This window comes from Vicugna pacos, chromosome 8 (genome assembly GCF_048564905.1).
Source record: "Vicugna pacos chromosome 8, VicPac4, whole genome shotgun sequence".
NCBI lineage: Eukaryota > Metazoa > Chordata > Mammalia > Artiodactyla > Camelidae > Vicugna > Vicugna pacos.
The window spans coordinates 45602762-45627075 of NC_132994.1; the positions used below are offsets into that span (position 1 = coordinate 45602762).

The 24314-nt window shown below is 41.1% G+C and overlaps 1 protein-coding gene and 1 long non-coding RNA gene across 2 annotated transcripts in view; one reads left to right on the plus strand and one right to left on the minus strand.

Moving 5' to 3' along the window:
- The window catches only part of NKAIN2 (sodium/potassium transporting ATPase interacting 2), an 865819-nt gene that overhangs the window by 840080 nt on the left and 1425 nt on the right, over nucleotides 1–24314 (plus strand). Inside the window, exons 6-7 of the mRNA XM_072965826.1 lie at nucleotides 115–175; nucleotides 20280–20361. Of these exons, the coding sequence (XP_072821927.1) occupies nucleotides 115–175; nucleotides 20280–20361 (143 nt within the window). The remainder of the gene's footprint in view (nucleotides 1–114; nucleotides 176–20279; nucleotides 20362–24314) is intronic.
- Nucleotides 7953–11210, minus strand: LOC140697874 (uncharacterized). Its single transcript, XR_012075253.1, has 2 exons — nucleotides 10709–11210; nucleotides 7953–8150 (listed from the first exon to the last, which is right to left on the minus strand). It is a non-coding gene; the product is annotated as an uncharacterized lncRNA (long non-coding RNA).

Below are 24314 nucleotides of genomic sequence, written 5' to 3' on the forward strand. Positions count from 1 at the left end.
ATTTTGGAACACTGAATCTAGTCACAGACTACCCGCCTTCAAAAAGTCACTCCCCAGTGCATTCCAGTCGTGTTGCCTTTGCCTCGTGTCTAAAGCATCTTTGTTTTGTTTCAGCTGGCAGGGTTCATCTACGCCTGTTATGTTGTGAAATGTATAACTGAAGAAGAGGACAGCTGTAAGTATTAAAGCTCTATTCTGTTTCTTTCAAGTTCAGAGCATCTTCTTTACTGCCTCCTACCTAGCCTTGCTACCTCTCAGACCACATCCCCTAACACATCATTAGAACAGGGACTAAGCCCTTTGTACCCATCAGGCTAAAGTGTTTTTCGTAAAAGTATCCAGCATATAGGTCACGAATCAGTCTCACCCAGGGCTAAAATCCCAACGATCGACAATTCACGATAGTTCCTAAAACTCTCACAAGTACCGACTTCAGATTAATTCAAGAAATCAGTCTTCATAAAACCAAATGTTCATATTTCCTTTTTGTTCTTACAATTTGATACAAATGGCTGGACCTTTATGTCAGATTCTCAGCAGTCAGTGCCGTTGCTCGATCCAGAGTTTAGACGGCGGTGCCCTCCCACAAGCCTCTGGGTGACTCCCTTGTCCTCTGCTCTTCTTAAAAAATGGCAGGTAGGAGGTTTCACGCCTTCCTTGCCCCCTAAGGATCTGCAACAGGAGGTCAGGCAACAGTACTTCTGTGCTCTCTGGGAACTTGCCCATGCAGCTCTATTTCCTCTGGGGAAAAGTCGGGGTCGGAGATCATTTTTCTTGGTTGCCAAAAATATTCATAATGATTGGGGTTTTGAGACAGTGGGGGAAAAGATGAGAATCCACTGCTCTGTTATAGGATGATTTGAGGAAAATATCCAAAGAGAAATATGTGTTTCTTCTTTACTTTCCAATCATACTGGAAAGGAGGAGGCAGTACCATGTGATTCATTTAGAGGAAGCAACCTCTCAGTCATCCTCACACATGGTGTAAAGTCAGGAACATGCAGTGTATAGTTTGTATTATGTTCTGTGCAAAAGGAAATGATAGTCCTTTACAAATAAGCATTCGTAAACACTCCTCAGTGTATCAGGTGCCATGTCAGACTCTGGATATTTGAAGATGAGTAATATGCAGTCTTAACTCTAGGAATTAACTGTTTTGTAGGGGAAAATGTGAACAAAGAAGTATAATAAAACTCTGTAGAGTGTATAATGTTGGGGGATAAGAAAGGAATCAGGACAGGTTTCATTGACAAAGAGCCTCTTGAGCTTGGTCTTGAAAAATGAGGAGGTATTTGTTGGATAGCTGATGTGCGAGTAAGGGAATCCCAGGCCAGAGGTAATGAACGCCACGACATATCACAGCTTGCCGTGTTGGGGGCAGGGCCGCCAGGTTAATGTGACTGAGTTATTCTTTGTGCTAGAGGTTGGTGCCCAGAGAAGATTGCAAGCAAGCACAGATGAGATCATAGAAAAAAGATTACGGCAAAGTAAAGAGTTTGGAGGTTATTTTGTAGAGCATGATGGCAAATCAATTGGCAGGTAGTTAACAGAAAGAGAATAACATAATCAGAAATGCACTTTAGAAAAAAACACAATGGTATCAGTACGAAGGACAGACTTGGATGGGAGGGGCAAGATTAGGGAAAGGGAGAGCAATCGGGACACCATGAGGAGGACTGTGCTATGAGAGGATGAGGGTCTGGACTAGGACCACTGTTGGAGATGGAGAGGATAGATGTGTTATTAAACATAAAAACAGTAGTGGCTAATGGGCCATGGGTGGGTACTCTGTAAAGGACAAGGAAGGGATGGATGGATTTCTGGGTTTCTGATATGAGTGAATGGGCAGATGGAAATGTCACTTGGGGAAAGTAGAATGGAGATGCAACAGCTGGTTCAGCTTGGGGAGACTGAGTTTGAGGTGCTTAATGAAGATGCACGAGAAGACACTAAGTAGCCACCTGTCCTATGCCCAAAAGTTTTATTCAAAGATTAGGAAGCATAAAAGATACATGAATTTTAAAATGTATGGACTCCACAAACTATGTGAGTTTACTCAGATATTACCATTCAGCGTCTTTGTGCCAGGTCCTTGATGAGTCTATAGGTTAAATTTCACGTGGGAGTTGAGCTTTCCCTAAACTATAATGTTTGATTTTATTTCACAATGATGTCTGCATTTTGATCGTCAGAAAATACTGACACGTCAAGTTGCCTAGACAGATAATCGGTATCTCTCCAGACTAGTGCTTCCCAAAGGGGATCCCAGAAATGCTAGTCTGTAAGATATACTGCTCAAAAAAAAAAAAAAAAATCCAAAGCCGAGTAAGTTTGACACTGAACATTTAGAATGCACGTTTACATATTAACATTTCTGAGAGTATTGCAATAAAGAAGTATGTCCGATTTGTCCTAATCTACACTTTGTTTTAACCATATTACATTGGGTGAGAGATAGTGAGGCCAGAAGCAGATCAAAGAGAGAAACCAGAAAGGGTTTTACTATACTCACGGTTCCCTGGGGAGAACACAGTGTGCCACACGGGGCCACTCAAGGGAAGCACCAGGTGGGTCACGAGGCAGAGAGAGAGCAGAACTCTGGGCAAGTACTTTTACTGTGGTTCCCAGGGACAGGAACAGGCGAGGCAGGCTAGCGCGTTTAGGATTGGCTAAGTTTGAAAGCGGTCCCATGATATTCTTTTTCACTGTGACTGTCAGAGAATAAGATTTGGGGCTTTTCAGTGAGCCAGGGTTCACTTGGGAGCAGCCAGTGGTCATTTTGTAGATGTTAAGGCATTTCACAGAAATTAAAAGTATGCTTAATATCACAAACATTTGAGCATCAAACCTTTTTTCATAAGAAATCTGAGTATTCCAGAGAATTAGACTTCCAGGGAACTCATTTTAGGGAGTTCTGCCCTAGGTCAAATGTTGGTCAAAGCCATGTAAGTCCAAGGGAATATGAACTCACAAATAGCTTTTTGAAGATCAGGTTTACCTTTCAAGCATCTTATAAACTATTTTCCAAAAGACTCAAAAAAATAATGCTTATGTCTTTATATGTATTTTGACCACAACCCCTTATCTGCCTTTATTAATATAAAATATAAGCAGACGTTTCACAGATAGTTTTTCTAATTCTTGTCATTTTGCTTTGTGGGTGAGGTGTGAGCTACTTTCTTGTTTTTCTTATGAGTCAAGTAGACTACTACATAGCCCGGAGGAGATGCTCGTTTGGGCTGGTTCTCTGTCCAGTTAGGTTCGTTTACTTGTGGTCACTGTGTGGTCACACACAGACATTTATGAATATTTGTTCAGTGAAATGTTTTAGATTCACATGTACCCTTTTTTATCATTATCTTGATCACTTGCCTGTATGTTCATCTCCAGACCCTGCCTGGAACACATGACTTCCAACGCTCAAGAGTAAAAACAGGTTGCAATTTCTATCTAATATTTGGTAATTATAAAGAAAATTATTTTGATCCTTTAAAGGTGTTCTGGTTTGATGAAAGTAAAACACACACACACACACACAGAGGTTCTCAGAAAGGAAACCCTGAAATATGAGAAAAGTTTAATGAATATACAAACAGGGGAAGGAGCCTCTGTGGGACTATCCTCATCTGCCACGGATTTGCAGTGAAGCATCCTAATGAGGGTGCAGTGCAGGAGGAGGGACCAGCCCCCCACTCGCCACATTAGTTAAGTTTCCATTCCGAAGAGCCTCCCGAGGAACAGAGGATAGTTTGGGTTCCATAACTGTGCTGAGAATGGACTGTGGAGATAAGGTCCTAATCGCGGCTCTTGGAAGACTGAAGTATCCTTGACGTCAGTAGGAAACAGACCAGCTCTGTGCTCAGCTGCATTATCTCAGGCTCGCTGGCAAGTGTGGCCAGAAAGCCTCAGGGGCTCGAGCCTCCCGACAGCTGAGGCGAGGGTCCAGGCTCCATGAGTGAACTCTCAAACCTAGACTCCACAAAATAACCATAAATCAGCATTGAACTAGAGGGAGTTAGACGTCAGGCACATCAAATGCCTGATTTCTTCCCCTGATTTCTCCTTTTAAACAGTATCTCATTTACTTTTCTAGAGGCCAGTTTGATTGGTACTTATACAGACACTTCAAAGCAAAGTTGTTGTTTTCCCAATGAAAAGCCTGGACCTTGGAGTTTACGGCTCTGACTCTTCCATTAACTAAGCCGGAGCCCCAGGCTGACCAGAGGCCGGCTGTGCACAGTCACAGGGCACCACTGCCCTCTGCTGTGCCTCCCGGGGGGTGACATCCACCCTTGACCAGAGATTTCAACCAGGAAGATGTGGGCCCTCCTGCCCCCTTGTATCGGTCGCCTAGGGCTGCAATGACAGCGTGTCATAGAGCGGGTGGCTTACACCGTACATGTGTATCTTCTCACAGCTCTGGGGGCTGGAAGTCCAAAATCAAGGTGTCGGCAGGTTTGGCTTCTTCTGAAACCTCTCTCTCTGGCTTGTAGAAGGCTGAGTTCTCACTTTGCCTTTTTTTCTGTGAGTGCTCTTGGGCCTCTTCCTCTTCTTCTAAGGACATCAGTCCTACTGAATTACGGTGCCACTTTTATGTCCTCTTTAACCTTAATTACATCTTTAAAGGCCCCATCTCCAAATATAATCACATGAGGAGTTGGGTCTTGAACAGATAAATTTGGAAGGGGACACAATTCAGTCCATAACATCCCATATCTGTAGACACACACACACACACACACACACACACACACACCCCATGGGGCTCCTGGATATTTGAAAATACCTAAGGGGAACAGAGTGGGGCTAGCTTCAGCTCACTGGCCCATCAAATGCCTCGGGGTAAGAAGCTCCAATCTGTAAGAAGACCCACCTCCCGGATCCAGGCTCCCTACCAAGAGGTAGGCGTTCTGGTCAGCATCTCCTGCTGTGGGCTGGGGTGATCTGCCTTCAGATGAGAGGCTCCTCACCAGAAAAAAAGCTGGGACCTGCTCCAGAGGGTGTGCCTTGATACTTGAACTTTATTTGAGTGGGGCAACCCTCACAACATACTTTTCTATATTTGTGCATGAAAAGGCAGCGATGCGTCTTAGGGGAAAAGGCTTCCTCCAGGAGAGAGGGCACGCCTGGCAGAGCTGTCTCTTTGGTCAGGCTCTCCCCTGTATCATCTGTCCCCAGCCACGCTGAGTTTTCCTTATGCCCTCCAGTCTTCTCTGTTCCCCTCTGCTTGCTCTTTCGGACAATATTCTGTGAAGGAAATCAAATGTTCCAGGATTTATCATCTGGTGTGTAGCTCTCTTCTCCCTTAATCCTCAGCAATTCTGCACCAGAATCCAACCTCCGCTTACAGAGATAGAACTAAGAACCTATCCTTCTGCTTCATTAGTGCTGTTATATGCGACAATTAAAAGGAAGATGTGCAGCTGTGGAAAATATCGCTAATCCATCATAGAAAAAAAAGCCATCATATGATGTCTCAATTTTTACTATGTTTTCTTATAAACCTTTGCCTGAACAGTTAAACTAAAACTAAACATCAGTCCTTGAGAAAATGGATCCATTTTTCTAAGCAGTCACTGTCTTTTCTAAAACAGATCCAATGTGTTTGCAAATGTTATTAAATATTCAAATATCCCGGGAAAATATGCAGAATGCCATTTAAAAAATATCTTAAGGGGACTTATTTTGGAAGAAAATATTGAAAAATTAATTCTAGATGTTTAAACTTGTAGATGCACACATGCATGAACCCACCAACCAAGTGCGAAGGAATAAAAACATGTCCTGAATTCTCCAAAATAAACTGGCCTTGGGATAAGTCATAATCGATTTACAGAACCTTTCATTTGAAAAGCAAACCGGGGGAAATTATTCACTTCTCTGAGGCTAATAATTTTCTGTTATTTTTGTTTGATTTTTCTTCTAAAGCCTGCTGGCCCACACTTCTGTGTATTGAACTCCATTCTGTATGTTTTGATCATTTTTCCAGTTTGACAGGATCATTGAGTTTGGATGCAATTCTTTGAGCACATGGCCACTCTCTCCCACCTATGGGGAAGGGTGGAGGTGGGCAAGGAGGAGTACTCAGCCATTAAAAAGTATTTGGTTCTTTCTATTTATAAAGGAATGTAAGTTTAGTGCAGAATGTGTAGAAAATACAGATAAATAAACAGAAAAGAAAAGTAGAATGATTTCACAATTTTGAATTCTGGTTCTCAGTTAACATTTGGGTATACGTCTCCTGGTCTTCCTTCCTTCCTTCCTTCCCTCCTTCCTTCTATCCTTCCTCCCCAGCTTGCTTGCTTTCTTTCTCTCTCTTTTTTCTATCTGGTTGTTAGAGCCATACTAAATATTCTTTTCGGTGACCTGAGCTTGCTTTCTTGTTATTTATAAATCACTCTTCAAACATAACCTAAGGGGCGGGCAATTAGCAGTTCAGAAAAAGGTGCCAAGTTCTTCAGCGCGAGGTTGACAAGCAGAGTTATGAGAATGATGTGTCTATGTCACTTTTCAAGTCTCCTCCTCAAGCAAGCAAGCAAATGAAAGAACAGTATATTATTGTTTTCTTTATAACATTTGCTTTTTTCTGGAGGTGACTGAGTGAAATGATTGTGTCCGTATCTGCCCGCCTCCCACAAAACCAAAATTTGCCATTTCTTATTCTCCATCTCTGGACAGAATCGCGTATTATTACAGTCTGGAGCCCCAGACTTCAGATGCTGCTCATCTCTAGCTAATGCTCTGCAGCATCGTGGTGGGACCAACATAGAAGCTGTCCCCTTGCTCCTTTCCCAGACCCCGAAAGCACAGGAGCTCTGCGTTTATTTTATTTTACAACTTTTGATTCTGCTTAAGATTTCTTTTGAACTAAGAATACTGCAGAGTTGGAAATGATGGAAAACTACTGCCTACCACTCTATTTCAACGCTTGAATTTTAAAGATTCATAGAGATTCGATGACTTGCCCAAGGTCACTGAGCTTACCGGTGAACTTCTAACATAACACAGCACATAGTGACTCCCTCAGGAGAGCGGAGTGTCAGGGGATGCTGCTGGGGACCACACCGGTCATGACCATTGCTGTATCCTCAGCATTTAGCATCCCCAGCCTGGAGTAGGACTCAGTAAGTATCTGGGAAGTAAATGAATCAACAAATCAGCTCTTCACAGCCATTTCCTGGACTACATGGAAACGCCTAAGGAAATGTGACATTTTCTTAGACCCCAGTTTATTCTAAGTAAGTGAATAACCAATTAGACTAAAGCACCTGTTGTCATTTTTTAAACAAATGGAGAAGACAAGATATGCTGTCATATGTAGACATAAAAGGCAGAAGAGATGATCAACCCCTGAAACCAATGCCTGCCTATTTGTGTGCCTCCTGTCAGTCACGTGTGAGTTTCTATTGGTGACAGTAGCATTTCCTAACACTGAGATATAATTTTTGTAGTAAGTCTCCCAAAATTAGTGCTGGTCTCTTTTTCAGCCTCCTGTTAAATTGCTCCCTCTTGTGGTCACTGAAGAGAAAACATATGCCCTTTATTTTTAAAACTGGACATTCAGGTCTGAGTTGAGTCTGCTTCTTTAACAATCACAACTTATTTTCTCCCTTCTCTCTTAATGTCTCCTCCATTATGCTCTACTGCTTATCACATACATTCACTCACACACATACACTCACACACACACACACCTACTCATGTGCATACACGATCATCATCTTTAAAAATAAATGATTGTCTTTAAATAAATCCAGTGTTCCCAAATTAAAAATATCAGGGAAGGAAATTGATTCATTCTCTATCCTTTGCTGATTTGAAACAATCAGGACCCTGTTTCTGAAGAATCAATGTTGAAGTAACAGTACTAAGACTAGCAAAGGAAGACCTTTAACTGGGGTGTCGTGAAGAGGGCATGTTATGCAGAAGACTGAAATGATCCAGTAGATGAATAATAGCCAAGTTGTTTTAATCAGCCTCAATGGAAAAGAAAGCTGGAGCACGTGAAAGGGAGAAGTGGTGACATTTACAGAAATGATTCAAAGAAACCTCTTCCATTTTGATTATTCTGCTTCCTCCAGTTCTGAAGCACTTAGTCCACCGGCACTGGGTGTCCTGCACGCGTTTCCTCACCGTCTCTCCCTGGGCCCCTGTCGATAAAGGAAAGCAGCTAAGTGTCAGAAAAAGTCGGATGCCTTTAGTGCCTATGTGCATGCTCACAAAGTCAAGTTACTGGGATCCCTTAGTCCTACCTTGAAAGAACAAATGAGAACAAGACAAAGAGCCGGCACAGGAAACAACTCTAAACGCCCTCCACAGCTGAGCCGTGCTGAGAAAGAGGACTGTATATTCAAAGTTAGTCTTTTGATAAATAACGCTGGCCGTTGCCAACTTCATTACAACCAGTTGTGCTGTCGTGGTGGAAATGGCATCTAATATAAACAGAAGGCCAGGCTTAGTTATCTCCTTAACAGCAGGAGGACTGAAAATCACTGCATCTCTAAGGACGGCCACCAGGTAGGTGGAACGAAAACATCTGAGCGGAGCAGCCTAACACAGAGCACCGAAAGACTGCCTTGTAAATAGGCAGCGTAGGGCGAGCCCTCAATCCTGTGTGACATTTAAATGAGGCCGTTCCAGTCGCAGAGCATCAGGGAGGCCTCCGTGAGGATGGGCTGGCATTGTGTGGCAAGGAGGGAAGGAGAAACAAACTTAAAGCTCACAGGAGGTAAGGTTTGTTTAAATAATAGAAAGTAATTAGGCTGAAGACAAAAATCAGTGATGGCATTTTATAATTACAATTAAGTTAAAGGTTAATTTCCTTTGGTGCTAAAATCTTATTTAAAACATTTACCAGGAAAGGAAATGAGGATGTTACTATCAAGAGGCGAAGAGTGCTTCTGGGAATCCATGCCTATTATCACTGGAAAATTAGGTTAGACCCAAAGTGGAAATTTCAATTCATTTTTGTGTATTATAGATGGTGGTCCGGCCTCAGAGTCAGTGGGGTTGGCTAGGGCAGTGCAAGATTTGCATTTTTTGTCTGTTTGTTTATGGGATTAATTGCAAAGGTTTCCAACAAAGGAGGCTAGTTTATACATGAACAACCCTGACACAAAAAGAAAATTGGATATGGATTGCTGCCTTTGTAACTAATGAAGCTGATGTTAAAGGAATTCCCAAGAGCAGAGAGGCAAAAGGACACACATAGTCACTCATCCATACACCTTCATCTCGGCAGGAAATTGAATGGGGGGCAACAGTATTGCTGTTGGCTCCAAACCTGTCAATCCTATTCTCCTCTCCCAGGTCCCACCTTTTTCATCACTCTGTTTTCCATTTGGGAATTGTCAGGTCTCATGTCGCAGGTTCCAATACTCTATTCAGCAGTTCAGCTCCCTGGAAACTTGCTTAGGGAAGCCACTGCATAATAGTAGTAACAGCCAGAGGGGAAACAACTCCTTTGCACTAATTTTTTCCATTCATTATGCCTTTGCAGATTCGTTCATTCTAAATATTTGACTGCTATTATCGGTATGTAAACCAATCCCACAAATACGGAATTGTGCAGATCGCAGAGTGATGAACAATATTAGCAATCACCTGCCTTAATCTTCTAATTCTATAGCTGAGGAAAGGAACACTGAAATTGACTTGCTCCAAGTCAATCATTTGGAGGCAGTGCTGGGAGCAGAATTTAAGTCTCCCGGTGCCAGGTCTATGTCCCACATCATTTCACTGTGAGACTCGAGATAGATTCTTCCAACACGTATTTGTTGAGCAGCCTGTGTGTTAGTCACTAGGGATGCAGCAGACACTGTGTGCCTTCCTGATGCTTACAGTCCAGCACACAGTTCACACAAGGAAACACACCAAAGTGTGATGACGTTCAGACAAGGAGACTAGAGGGGGCAGTGGGAATGCACCCCAGGTGTGCCTCATCCAGTTAAGAAGACCAGGAGATTCTTCACTAAGGGAATGACGTTTCCACTGAAACCTAAAGGCTAAATCAGAGGGAGATGTAGAATTTAACAAAAATAAGTGTCTTTTTTAAAGACAACTACTTTTTCCATCCATATTAACCAAATGGATACCGTAATCCACACAATAATAATCTTATGTGTTTTTAATGAACCCCATATAGCAAATCTAGTTCCAACTTTCCCAAATATCAGTCAAGATGTTAGAGTAGTCCCTGCACATTCTCTTACTTCAAACCACTATTGTCCTTCTATAAAGATGATTCATTTAAGTTCAGTCCTTTCTGGAGGCTGCAAAACGATGCGAAGATCGTGTTAGCAAAAATTACAAGGGGAGGAATAGTACTCTATTGGGTGATTTTAGCATACATGCTTGATTTTTTATTTTCCTTAATATATATACATTGATATGCCCACACCCTAATTAAAACCACCGCATTTCCATGGGCTGTGCACTCTAGATATATCCTGGATGCCAGCAGAGAAGACATGCCCTATCACGTCTCACCAGCTCGCCTCTAGCTTGTAATAACTGTGCTCTCCAATTTCAACTGAAAGGCATGTCACCTGTAATTGAAAGCCGTTCTAACAGGGGAGCACGAAATAGAGATGAATCTATGGTGAATCTCATCCAGCCAAATGGCATGGCACCTTTAAAGTCACTTCTGCTTAGTCATTTCATCATATTCTGCACGCACCCCCACATCCGTTGAAAGTATTAAAGATACCTGGATGCATCATTTCGCGTCTCCAGCTTTACCACTGCTTGACCTTCTCAGCTCTTACCGCCCTGCCGCCGCTCACCCCACCGGCCACTTGGTTCCCTTCATCAAGGAGGCTGATTGGGCCGCCTTCGTACGGAGGAAGAGGGCGGCTCTGAAATCGCCGGTTCTGAAGTTCTCCGCCTGGCTGTAAACGCCCGTTTCGCTCCCTCCGTGTTCTCCTGCCTGCCTCCTGGAGGCGTGTTTCTTGCCTTTGTTTAGGAGCTCCCCTCCACTGGGAACGTCGTTTCTCTGTCTACTCATCGTCCGGCTCCGGGTCCGCAGCGGCAGTGACGCTCTCCCGCGCACCCTTGGTTTCCTTCCTTGCTGTCTCCTCCCTCATGCCTGGAGTTTCAACAGCCTTGCCTGACGCGGCTCAGGTGCAGTTGTCCTCTTCCAGTCCTGGGCTGCCGCACACGGCGGGGGAGAGTGCCCAGGCCCAGCGGAGGCCCCTCCTGCTCAGCGGGGCCTTCGCTCTCTCCCACGGACCGTGGGCCGCATTCGCCACAGGGCCCGTTCCAAATCCTTCCAGGGTCCTTAAGCCCAGGGGCCAAACCTGAGAAAACCAAAGCCATCAGACATAAACGCCTTCCCTTTTTCCCCCAGAACCTCAACATTTCTCTGTGCTCTGTGCTGGCAAGTACCCTTTTGTCGTCTTGAAACCCTGCCCCAACCTGAGAGGAGCGTTAAGCTTTTCCTGCCCAGAGAACCCTTCCGCCCAGCGTTGGCCTCACCCCTCTGCTGAGCCCAGCCGTGGGCTCTGGGCGTCTTCACCTTCGCCCAGCCCATCGGCTAGGTCCTTCTCCCTGCCTCTGGGCCAAAGCCTCTTTGACCACAAACCAGGCCGGGCCGAGCGAGCCTCTCCCCAGCCTGTCAGATAATATACAAAGTGATTTCCAAAAACATTTGAAATGTGGAAACTCAGTTCAGTGGAGTTTTTTAAAGACACAGAAGATCTTCCCTTTTTCCTACTTCATGTCACACAGGCCATTCCTGCTGCTTGTCAGGCCACGGTTAACTGCGTGGGCACCTGAAGGGTTTCCTTAAACCCACCTCGCTCTCCTCAGCTTCTGCTGAGGCCTTCCACGCCTCCGTCGTTCCACACAAAATCCCAGGACCTTCGCATACAAGGTTCCCTTAGCTGTGCCTTATCTCCACCTGCTCTCCTGGCCTGAAAAGTTCTCCTCCTCTCAGTAAAGAACCTAAATATGCATTTTGAAGCATAATTCGAATCACTCTCTTTAGACAAACCTCTTGCTACAAGAGATGAAATCTACAGCGAGTCCATAAAATACACACATCTAAGTATTACACACATATAACTCTGTGGAGTTGGAATTGTTTTTCACCCCCACTTCACAGAGGAAGAAATTAAGGCTCAGAGCAACTGCGACCGGCCTCCAGGTTTGATGTTAGTAAGACGAGAAAGCACTCCTGAGCCCAGGCCCTCTGACTCCCAAGCCCTGGATCTTGACACTGCTTCGCGGCTTCCCTGTGGTGTACAGCGACGGCAGCAGATTACTAGAAGATGATTCAATAGCAAGATCCCGGTCTCGGCAGAAAACCAGCATGTGTTTCTTCAGATTTCACCTAAGGTACCAGCCTCACAGAGAATTGGCAGAAAGAGACAAGAGCAAAAAGACAAAACAGTTTGTCAAATGGAAACTGATACTTCACTTTTTAGTTTTTTAAGTTTTTAAAACCAACAGCTTAAAGTGGTTACTCAAATGTTGTCTAACTAAAGAAATATTTCATTCTTACACCATTGTGGTCATTGCTTTCCAGTTTCCTTTTTTAGCATATGTAAAATGTGTAACCACGTTTAGAAGATTGAAGATCTGGCTCTGATACAACTAAGAGAGAAGCATGGAAAATAGGACCCTAAGACCCCAAGAAAATGTTATTTGCTGAACAAGGTTAGGCTGGGAAGCATCTGCGGTGATTTAGCTAATCAGTCTCATTCCATTCCACGCGCACTTCGCCTGCCAGGCACTCTCTGTAGCATCACACTTGAGTGACCTTTCAGGCAACAAAGAACAAAGTACCCCTACCAAGGGTTGTGTTTTCCTAATCAGAAAAAAAAGAAAAAGGCTCTGAGTCCACTCAGAGATACTAGTCCAGGCTGAACACGCCAGGCTCACACGGAAGCTGCATTGCTGCTGCCAAATCAGTCTGCGTGGGAGAAAGGTGGGTCTTTTGAATCTGGCCCGTGGTTGGTTATGCTCTAAATTCCTTTTGTGCAGCTGGAGATTAGTACCCTTGAAATGCTCACCTGCAGAGCTAATGGATTTACACTCTATTTTCCTAGGCCCACACAAATTCTTTCACGTCTTTCAGTGAGTTCTTCCAAATATTGAGGTTTGGCTTACTGTGACCTGCTTTTTTAAACTCCCCTTCGTGGTCTTTTCCAGCTCTGCCTCCAAAAGAGAGTTATGTTGACTAGTGGCTTTGTCGTTAATAACCAAGGTCCAATTTTATATTACAATACCTCACTGCCAACATGTATTGAAAAAAAACAGTTTGGTTTGCCGAACTCTGTGTTCACGATTAAAAGGTTTAAATAGAAGGGAAGCTCACCACGGGGCAACATATTAGAGTGAAAAATATTTATTCCAGAAGCATTTTTCTCTTACTTGGTAATTTCTAAATTCCACTATTGTTAATGTTATTAAATCATAGTTATTAAACTGATATGGCACTTTAGTCATTTAAAATAATTGGACCTCCCCTTGCCTCCATAGGTCAGTAGATACAAACACACCCATATTGCAGACAGGAAAACTAAGGCAAAGAGAAAATGCAGTAACAATTGCAGAGAAAGTGATAACATTCCTGAGTTGTCTTCAAAGGACCAAAGGCAAATCACTCCAATGAGGCAAAGATTAAGCAAGTACCAATTTTATTTCATTTTGTCACCATCGACTCAGTCATGTACCTCTGTTTAGGATGCTATGAACTGGCCAGAAAGAAAACAATGTTTTTCCTACCAGTGATTGACATTTGCAACACTTGATAGCATTCATCTGTGGATGCCTCTCTCCCTCTAGCCATTTTGATGCCAAAGGATGTCTCAGTCTCTTTCCTTCTGCTTCTCTAGACCAAAGAGACTACAGTGGTGGCTCCTTCGGATTTGTGTCCAAAAGGTTACTTTCATCTCATAGGACCCAAGCAATCACTGACGTTCTAGATTTTCTGTAAAAGGTCTTCCCTTTCATTCAAGACCTTATTGAGGGTCAATGCACTCAGTCAAATTTCACCTAGAAATTTTACCAGCATCTTCCATGCTTCAATCAATTGCCTTTTTTTTTTTTTTACAGCTGAATGGGCTTAAAGAGTTTGTTCAGTAAATATGTATTGAGGGTCTTCTATGAGACACTGTTCTGGGTTCTGGGCCTCCTATAGTAAACAGTAAATCCCATGCAGCTTTTATTATAGTGATGGAATCAACCACACACAAAAAAGTAGATTCATAATATGTCAGGTGGAGACAGGTTTCAGTGAAGCACAATAAAGCTGAGTGAAGAAAAAGAAGTTCATCTCCAAAATCCCAGCGAGTGTCCAAGTCACCTTGCAGCAATTACAATTACATTTCCCTTTTCCAAGTGTTTCCTGGGCTTTGCCATTTGTATGTGCCGCTGACAGCTTGCATGCTGCATTTCCCAATGAAGCCAGCAGCCAAGTCCCTCCTGTCACTCCTTTTTGTTCTGTTAAAGGCAGCAACATTCTCCTAGACAACACACTTCTGAGTTGATTTTGAATCTTGCCTTTTCCTCCCCTTCTGTCAAATTAAAATACTTGGCATGTCCTATTTTTTCTACCTCTTTATCCATTGATCTCACACTGATTGTCACCTTTTCTTTCTCATTCTTGACATTCTAATTCAGGCCTTCAATAATTCTTCTGTCTTTCACATTTTCTGATAAATATTGAAATAACTATACATTATGCCAAAGGGCTATAAAGAAAACATCCTCTCTCACTTTGAAAAACATCATTGTAATCAGCAGTATTGCAAGAGAGGGCTGAGCATATAAATAGATTTCAGAAGAAAGAATTGTTTGAATGTTTATGTGGTGCCCTCATCAGTTATCAGGCACAAAGGAAATGAAGTAAGACTTGAGGGATGTTCACCTTATTTCATCTTAAAGATTTGTTACGGAAAACCAAGGCATCTCATTAGCAGCTATTACTGGCAAAATCTAATACAGTTGGTTTTTTCTTCAGTTATTGTTCACATCAAAATATTCCTAGAACATTAGATTGGAGATGAGAAGAAGATGAAAGAGCAAATTTTCTAGAAAGAACAGAAGAAAGATACTGGAGAATAAACAAGAGGGGCATCTATAACTTATAGAAGACTCAAAGCAAGCACTCAAACCTTTCACTAAATGAATCATATAAAGAGGAAACAAGAGAGGGGAATGTATGGCTCAGTGATAGAGCACGTGCTTAACATGCGTGAAGTCCTAGGTTCAATCCCCAGTACCACCATTAAAATATATATATGTATATATAAATTAATACACCTAATTATCCCCCAAAAAAAGAAAACAATAGACTTAAGATTTTAGACATAATCCAAAATGTGATGCAAAACCTTTGATAAACTTCCAGGAGCTTACTGGAAGGGCATAAGTGGAAAAAAAATCACTTTTCAGTACACTTAGGAAGAAAAGAGACTGCCTGGCTTCTACTTCCACCCTCAGCTGTTGTGTGCCCCCCAAACTAGTCAGGTAAATCTGTATTTGTCTGTAAAGTGAGGATAATTATTCCCACCTACCTTACTGTATACTGTAAAGATAAATGATATCACCTAAAGGCACTCTAGGGACAATCAAGTATTTTGCGTTTGTAGGGAATTCATTTTCATTTTCAGGAATTAAGAAGATTCCTGACTAATAAAAGATCTTCTTTTCTAAATGATGCAGAGATAAGCCATGAGCCAAACGTCTAGGTTCATCGCAATCACTTGGAGAAGTACCTGTTAGATGTTCCATGACTCCTATTGTTCAGAAAATTTCACAATATTCAGTAGCCTCTTTAGAGCCTAAATTAATATAATTATATAAAAGAAACAGAAAACAGACCAAAGTGGTGTTAAGGGTGTTTTAAAGATGTAAGCTAACCCAGTCATTCAATTTTTGGAGAGAGAACAACGTAATTTCTTCTACTTATGCTCTCTACCCACATGGCATCCCCAAAAGAGTTCCTGATGTAGTTGACGCACCATTTTGTAAAAAATACCAAAAATCAAGTCTACCTATCCTGACCACCATACTCTTAATTGCAGTGGTCAGTTAGACCCAGCTCTTCTTATTCCTCTCCTTCAGGTCTTTAGGAAAGCATCCAAACAGTTACTGAGAAGGAGAATATGTGGAAGTTGACCTTACATAAGTTCCTTGGCTGTGAACTCAGGCATGCATATAAAATGCACTACAGAAAATATACCCTTTGATTCTGGTTGAAATGCGAAGCCCCCTCATGAGTGAAATGGTAAAAATCCATGCTGGTTACACTCAGATCCTCTTCTTTTCTCGTCTTCGTTCTGAGTCACCCGCTGTGGCATCCCCTTCCATGGCCCCAGCTGATCTGAGTGATCAGAATGATCAGAATGATAGCAGTCCTTCCACCAAAGCTCTCATCCTACCTTCCCTGGTGGGGTAGTTGTAAACCAGATCTACCAGTCAACCCACCCACCAGACAAGTGGCTAATAAGAGCAAGACCCAGACAACTCAAGCTCCATTTAGCAACACATTCTCAGACTCATCTCATTTCCCTCTGGCCCTTTCTTGTGTCTCAGGAAGGTCTACATTGCTCTGGACTCAAGTTTTGTTTCCCATTTTTGTCCCGATTCTGTCTGTTGGACCTGAAGATTGCTTTCAGTCTTGCTTTCTTCAAGTTATCACTTGGTTCGCTCCACAATTTCTGACTCATAATTACCATCTCACTTTTTCTGCCATCCATTTCAAACCTCTAGAATCAGGCTAAGGAAATATTTCAAAACAACAATAGCAATGCTAATAACCCTCAGCTTGACTTGGATCTCGCTTTCAGTGGAGGAGACCGTGATAGTTGCATCTGCCCTGAACTTGGCTTTCTCTAACCCACTCAAGTTCTCTAGTACCAGGGTGGGGACTGTCTTACTAAGGGGACCTCAGAACGAGGAAACTATAACGCTGTGAATGACTCTGAGGAAACTAGCCCTTAAGTCTCAATGTTGACACGAGTGAACCCTAATGAACGGGAATTTAGGCACCATCTGCAATGAGTCCCCAGTCATGGAAAATAATATCTCAAAATGCAAACTTTAAATATAGTTGCCACTCAATTATTGTACAACTCTTCCGATATCATTTATATTAGCTAATGTGTGTGTGGGGGCAATTCGGAAAACAAAAGAAGTTTACTCCTTTTTAACTCATTTTTGATAAAATACTTGGTAGAGTTCTATAGTCCCAAATTAAATGCTTTCTGTCTTTCTTTCTCCTATCCTGCATGGCTTAGAAGAATTATAAAGAAAACACTGAATTTTTCTCAAGGGCTTTTAATTTTCTTCTTCTACACCTTGTCTCACCCAGGACTCTACACTCCTTATTTTATCCTCATACTAATAGTATAAGTATTAATAAGTATAAGAAGTTAAGTGATTTTTCTAAGGTCCCACAGCTGACAAGTGGTCAAAGCAGTTTTGAACCCTGATCCTTCTAGCATCAGGGTCTCTGTTCTTTTCATTATACCATAGTCCCTCCTTATCTGTAGTTTCCTTTTCCAGGGTTCCAGTTACCTGTGGTCAACTGCCGTATGAAAAGATTAAATGGAGTAAACAATTCATAAGTTTTAAATTGTGAGCCATTCTGAGTAGTGCAATGAAATCTCATACCATTCTGCTTAGTCCTTTCAGGGACATAAATCATCTCTCTGTCCAGCACATTCATGCTGTGTATGCTACCCATCCATAAGCATGGGAAAAAATATAGTATGTGTACATACAGGGTTTGGTACTATTCATGATTCAAGCGTCCACTAAGGGTCTTGGAATGTACCCCCTGCAGATAACAGGGGACTGCTGTGCTATACCACTTTTGACCAGAAGACAAATTCTTCCTTGGTAAAAGGGTTTTTATGATAAAAAGAAATGATATTAGTCATATGTAGAATCTAAAAGAAAAGAAAGAAAAAAGAAGACATTAATGAACTCACCTACAAAACAGAAACAGACTTGCAGACATAGTAAACAATCATGGTTACTAGGGGAAAGGGGTTTGGCAGGGATAAATTTGAGGGGGTTGAGATTTGCAAATGTTAACCACTATATATAAAAATAGACAAAAATACAAATTTCTTCTGTATAGCACAGGGAGCTATAGTCAATATCTTGAAATAACCTTTAATGAAAGAGAATATGAAGACAAATATATGTATATATATGCATGACTGGGACATTATGCTGTATACCAGAAATAGACACATTGTAACTGAATATACTTCAATAAATAAATAAATAAGAAATGAGATTTTAAATTATGAGATTTGGAGGCAACTTAAATGCATATTGCTAAGTTAAAGAGGCCAATCAGAAAAGGCTAGATCATGTAGGAGTCCAACTCTATGACATTCTGAAAAAGGCAAAATTATGGAGACAGTAAAAAGATCAGTGGTTGCTAGAGACCAGGGGAGATGGAAGGATAAAAAGGCAGAACACAGAGGACGTTTAGGGCAGTGAAACTATTCTGGGTGATACTAAAATTGTAGATACAATTGTGGATATAAAAATGTCATTACATATTTGTTGAAACCTATAGAATATAAAATACCAAAAGTGCATCTTAATGCAAACTCCGGTCTTTGGGTCAGTGTCGGTTTCATAAGTTGTAACAAACGCACCTCTCTGATGTGGGATGTTGACAGTAGGGGAGGTTGTGCGCATGTGGGGATGAGGATGGGGATAAATAAACCTCTCAATACTGTCTTCTCAATTTTGCTGTGAACCTGGAACTGCTCTAAAAAATAAAATATTTTTAAAAAAAATAAAAAGATTTCCCCACCCAACAGACATCATGGACTTTATGTTAGTTGCTCCAATTTCTACCTGTAGCACTTAGGATACCAAAAAGAGAACAAAAACTAGTCAAAGCTAAGCCAGTAGAATAAGGTTTTAGAAAAAAGTAAAGATATCCTCTAGCATCCTAAAGTCTATAGTTCCCCTTCATTCTCCTTCCTGTCACCTATCTTCTCAACTTTTGGTCGTTTTGCCTCTTGTAGCCCCACCATACAACGTCCACATCCAGGAATGGAAAAGAAAAAACAAACACAAAACTTTGTACAGTACTCTCACTAACTACCATTCCAGTTACTATCACGTCCAAAGCATAGTGGTTTAAAATAACCATTATTATGCTCATGGATTCTGTGGGTTAAGAATTCAGACAGGGCACAGTGATGCTGGCTTGTCTCCTAGCCCTGATGTCAGGGGCCTCAGCTGGGAAGATTCCAACACTGGGTTGACTCAGTGGCTTGGGGCTGGAATCATTTGGAGGCAGCTTTTTTCACGTGTCCAGAGGTTGATGCTGACTATCAGCTGGGACCTCAGCTAGCCTGTCAGCCAAAATCATACCCAGAGGTCCTCCATTGATCTCTCCACGCCAGCTGGCTTGGACTTCTAGTTCAGGCGTGGTGACTGTGTTCCAGAAGTGAGCATCCCACTAGAGTAAAGGGAAGCACAAGACCTTTTTTGATCTAACTTTGGAAGTCACATAGTGTCAATTCCACCACACTCTATTGGTCACAGTGGCCACAAAGCTCTGCCCAGTTTCGAGAAGAAGAGACAGAGACCCAAACCACAGGATAAGATGAGTGTCAAGGTCACATTATGAGCAGATATGGAATAGGAGATATTGTTGCAGCCATTCTGGATAAGATAACCTACCATAGTAACTCTTGTTATAGCTCATTATATTTTAAATATCTAGGTGTGTATTGCATTTGAATGTTTGGTTAGACTTTGCTCCACATCTTTATTTCTGATTGTCTGTCTGAGATCATGAACCACATAATGGCAGGGACAGCCATGTTGGGTTAATTTACATGAGCTTCGCCACAGCATCTTGCACTTGACATTCACAGCACATGGTATTATTACTAGTGCCACAGTTGCCGATAGATACATGCACTTGAGCAATCGTTATTTTTTATATTGTCATGTGTTGCAGAAAATCTTCACGCTAACTAAAAAGACACAGAGCATCCTTACAGTGCAAGTGAATTTTATGACTCCAATTAGGTCTTGGTTGCTTCAAAGGAGTACATAATGTCTTCTTCCAAGTGAATACATTTTTGTAAAGCAGTAATTGAATCTCACAGTTGAGGGGACTAAAAACATCACTGCCTTGAAGGAACTATCTTTTTTCCTCCACAATTAGCTACTTTTGGTTTAATAGATTATTAAAAGGTTTATATTAGTAATTTGTATAAGACCTTGATCGTGAATGTTTCTCTCTTTGGAAACGTTAACTAACTAAGGCAATTGTCCCTTTCCAGTTGATTTCATAGGTGGCTTTGACTCTTATGGCTATCAGGGGCCTCAGAAGACATCTCATTTACAACTACAGCCTATGTACATGTAAGTACCCCACCGTGGAGGCGCTCTTCTGGGATACTAACGTTGACTCAGTAAATGTGACTGTGGCACAAGCTAGATGGCATGTAGCTCCCCTCGTAACCTTCCAGTAGTTTCTCTTCTGTTAATATTGTTTTGACTGAGCTAATTCTGATAACATTTTATTCATAACTTTTTTTAAAGTAATGTATCAGAAAAGCCATCTCTAAAGTTACCTATAGTCTTACATAAGTATCAACTACATAGCTAAAAATCCAATATAATGTACCACTTCTTTGAATTACCAAAAAGTTGTGTATTTTGAAAATGATATAACATGCTAGGTAGTTATACGTAATGATATATAAACCATATATTCTGGTTTTCCCAGTATAGTCTCAGTTTACACGGGTTGTCCTGGTGGCATCATTACCAGCACTCCCTACTACTCGCAGAAGTGTTCTCATTTGGATGATAAATGACAGCTTATCACTTTCGTTCTATGTAGTGTTTAAAAAGTGAAGAACTGAGCAGTAATACTCTATCCTTGTTCTCGTGTGAAAAGTGAAAATGAAACCAGAATATTAACACTGAAACTTACCAGACCCTTAGCTCTAGCACTCAAGACAGCAGACATACAATCAGAGCCTGATTTTTATATCTGTGTTTAGGCAAATTCCCTTGGATAACAACTGATAACAAATTCTATATATCAGCATCACGTGATATGCTGAATTGCAAGCGAAGAGCAAAATAGAAAGTAAGATTCCAATTCATTTTGAAACGTGAGCTTCTCTCTTTGAAGATATGTGTTTGTCGTCGTCGTCCTCCACCATTGAATCATTTTACCTTTCAATATTGTTAGTGTATAGGATAATAAATGGATTGGGGGGAGTATTTCTCCTCCAGAGAGATGAAAGTAATCCTTATGCATCCCCGTTTAAGCTTCTCTTTACAAAGGGAATGATCTATGCATCATGCCTGCATTTTGTGTGTGTCTGTCTTGTAGTTCCCTAAAAGCATTGAGTAACACCACGCATAAAAAAGGGCTTTATCAGTTCAGAAATCAGCCAATACTATACATCATTCAAAGTATCCTTTCTGTAAACAGTATAGCATACATCCTCTCTTTTACATCCATACAACCACTGCCCTAATTCAGGCATTTATTAGTTTCAGTTTTCCAGTCTCTTTCTTGTTTTAGAACTCCCACCCATCTTCCATGTAACCGCCAAATTAATCTTCTTAAGGTACCACTCTGATTACTTTAGGCCCCTGCCCCAAAACCATCATGCTGGGGGACACTGGGGAAATGTAATGATGAATAAGAACGGTCCCCTGCTTCCTGAAGCTTGTCATCTATTGAGGGCACACGTAGTCTGATATCACCCTTGATATATTTTTTTCCAACCAAACTAAAACTCTTGCCTTCTGCAAATATGACGTGTATTTTTCCAATTGCCCATGCAGTTCTCTTGACACTAAATTTCTTTTTTTTCCAAATTCCATTCTTTTGAATCCTATGACCCTTCAAATTGTATCTTAAGTTGTACTTTCTTTATGAAACATTTCTTAATCTCTTTCTCCTTTGATATTTCTTCTTTCTTTTGTCCCATATTATAGTTGTTTTCAATTTATTGCCATACCTTTCCTATCTTCCCAAAAGGACTTGATAGCTCAAACAAAAATTAAAATGATAAATCCTTTCAACTATTTACCATTCTTCTCAATATTGTAATATAGCCTTGTATAAAGTGTTCTATTACAATATAAGGGCAAAGCAGTAAGGAGTAGTGGTTAAGATAACCTACTGAAGGCAGACGGCATAAGATAAAATTCTTTGTGACCTTGGACATACAACTTTATTTGAATAACTTTATGTATTCTCACCAAGCCTAAGTTTCCTCACCTGCAAAATAGAGATGGTAGTTTATGTACTTCATGTAATTGTTCTGAATTTGTATAAAATAATGCTTGTAGACCATGTATGATGTATGACATGTCACATACGAAACCTTAATAAACATAATTTATTAGTTGTAGTAACAATGCTTATGTTAACTGACGTTACTCGTGAAAACACTTTCTCAAGTCAGAAATCAGCATATACTATATTTCATTCCCAAAAGATTTCTGTAAACAACATAGCACATATATCAGCCCAAGTAACATGTAACAATATGTCTGTGCTCAAGAGTAGAGACCAGAATACCTGTGAGTCCTGGAATTTCTTGCTTCTGACAATATCGCGTACTGTTTTTATCACATAACATTCCATTGTGGCGGTCAATATGAATGATCAATACATATGATCAAAATAGAATAAATCAGCTATAACCACTATGTAAGGCTCAGCTATGATAATAATGTAAGAATTCTAATTATACATAATCAAGTATATAGTTTCCAATCAGGCATTTATCATCCTAATATCATCTTTAAAGAAAGGATTCTTCAAATTTAATATCCAGCATGAAATTCCTTGGAGACAAAACTTCTCATGTTTATTATATAGGGCACTTTAAATGCCAAACCAAAGATAATAAAAATATTATTTGCCTCCTTACTGCCTGGGAATGGTAAAATTATATAAAAGCTTTCAAGTCACATGAATTAAGCTAAATGTTTAACAGAATTCAAATTTAAAAATTTCACAATACTTAAGGTGTTTAACAAACCACCAGTCAAAATACTACTACCATCCCTTCTACAAAACATCCCCCAGGGGACCTCAAGTACTAGGACACTAGGATTTCACATTGAGATGAGGAAACTGGATGAAAGGAAAGGAAAACACAGGTCATGCAACTTGTCAGTTGAGCAGCCCTGATTATCAGCCAGTTTTCCTGACCCCTAAATTTTTTTTCAAATTCCTAGATGGACTGTGAGTTTGCTCTAGCATTTTATTTATTTTTGTTTTTTGTTTTGCTTTCTTTTATTTTATGAGGGGGCGGTAATTAGTTTTATTCATTTATTTCTATTTGGAGGAGGCACTGGGGATTGAACCCAGGACCTCGTGCATGCTTAGCATGCCCTCTACTGCTTCAGCTATGCCCTCTCCCCAGTCGCTGATTTTAAAACTACTTATCTTTACTTGCTTACACTAACTTAGCTGTCGTACTTCCATACGTGCCTGCACCCTCCCCTTCTCCTGCATTCCCTTTATTCCCTTTTGATTTCACATTATGTGGTGTTGAAGAGCTTTTTCAACTGTGTAATCCTCAGAAACAATCATGGGAGAGCCACTGCCTATTAAAGTCCTATGCAAAACCAAAACTGATTCATGCATAAACTTCATCCCCTGCTGGAAGGCAGAGACCTGAGCATCTCCTGTGTCTTTGTCCTTTGGGGTGGAACTTCTGTCAACCTGCCATAAAGAAGTCTCGTAAAGCAAGAGTAATCTAGCATCGTGGGCCACTGCAAGCACCCCAGTGATATTATATAGAAACTGGAAATAAAAGCAGTTCCCTAGAAGGAAAGCAAATGCTTAAAAGCAATGCACAGTTTTAGCTATAGGGTTTCCATTATACCCAGTAAATCTTCTGTGGCTGAGAGCCTGGACAAAGCTTTGAAAACTGCCCTAACTGACTTCCATTCAGCCCTCTTTCTGTTCCTGGAGTCAATGAATAGACAATCCTCTTTTTTAAGTTAAGTTGAATTAGGCCTATAATTCTTCTGATGATCTCTAATCCACCTAAAAAGGAAAAAGTTTTTGTTGATTTTTTCTTAGTTTGGTAAAGCTTTTTGAAACAAATAATGACTATGAAGTTGCTGCACAGAAACATGCCCACATCCACAGGGTAATTTTCTAACAAAGTAGGTGCTTTGACCACCACTAACCTAGGTGCCAAAGCAGGCCGCGATCTGTTTGGGCTCCCTGCAGTGTAAGTGTAAGGCTATCCCATGGGATATCAGACCACATCTGACCACATTTGAAAACATTGCATTTTTTTGGTAGCCTAATTGTGCAGCCATAC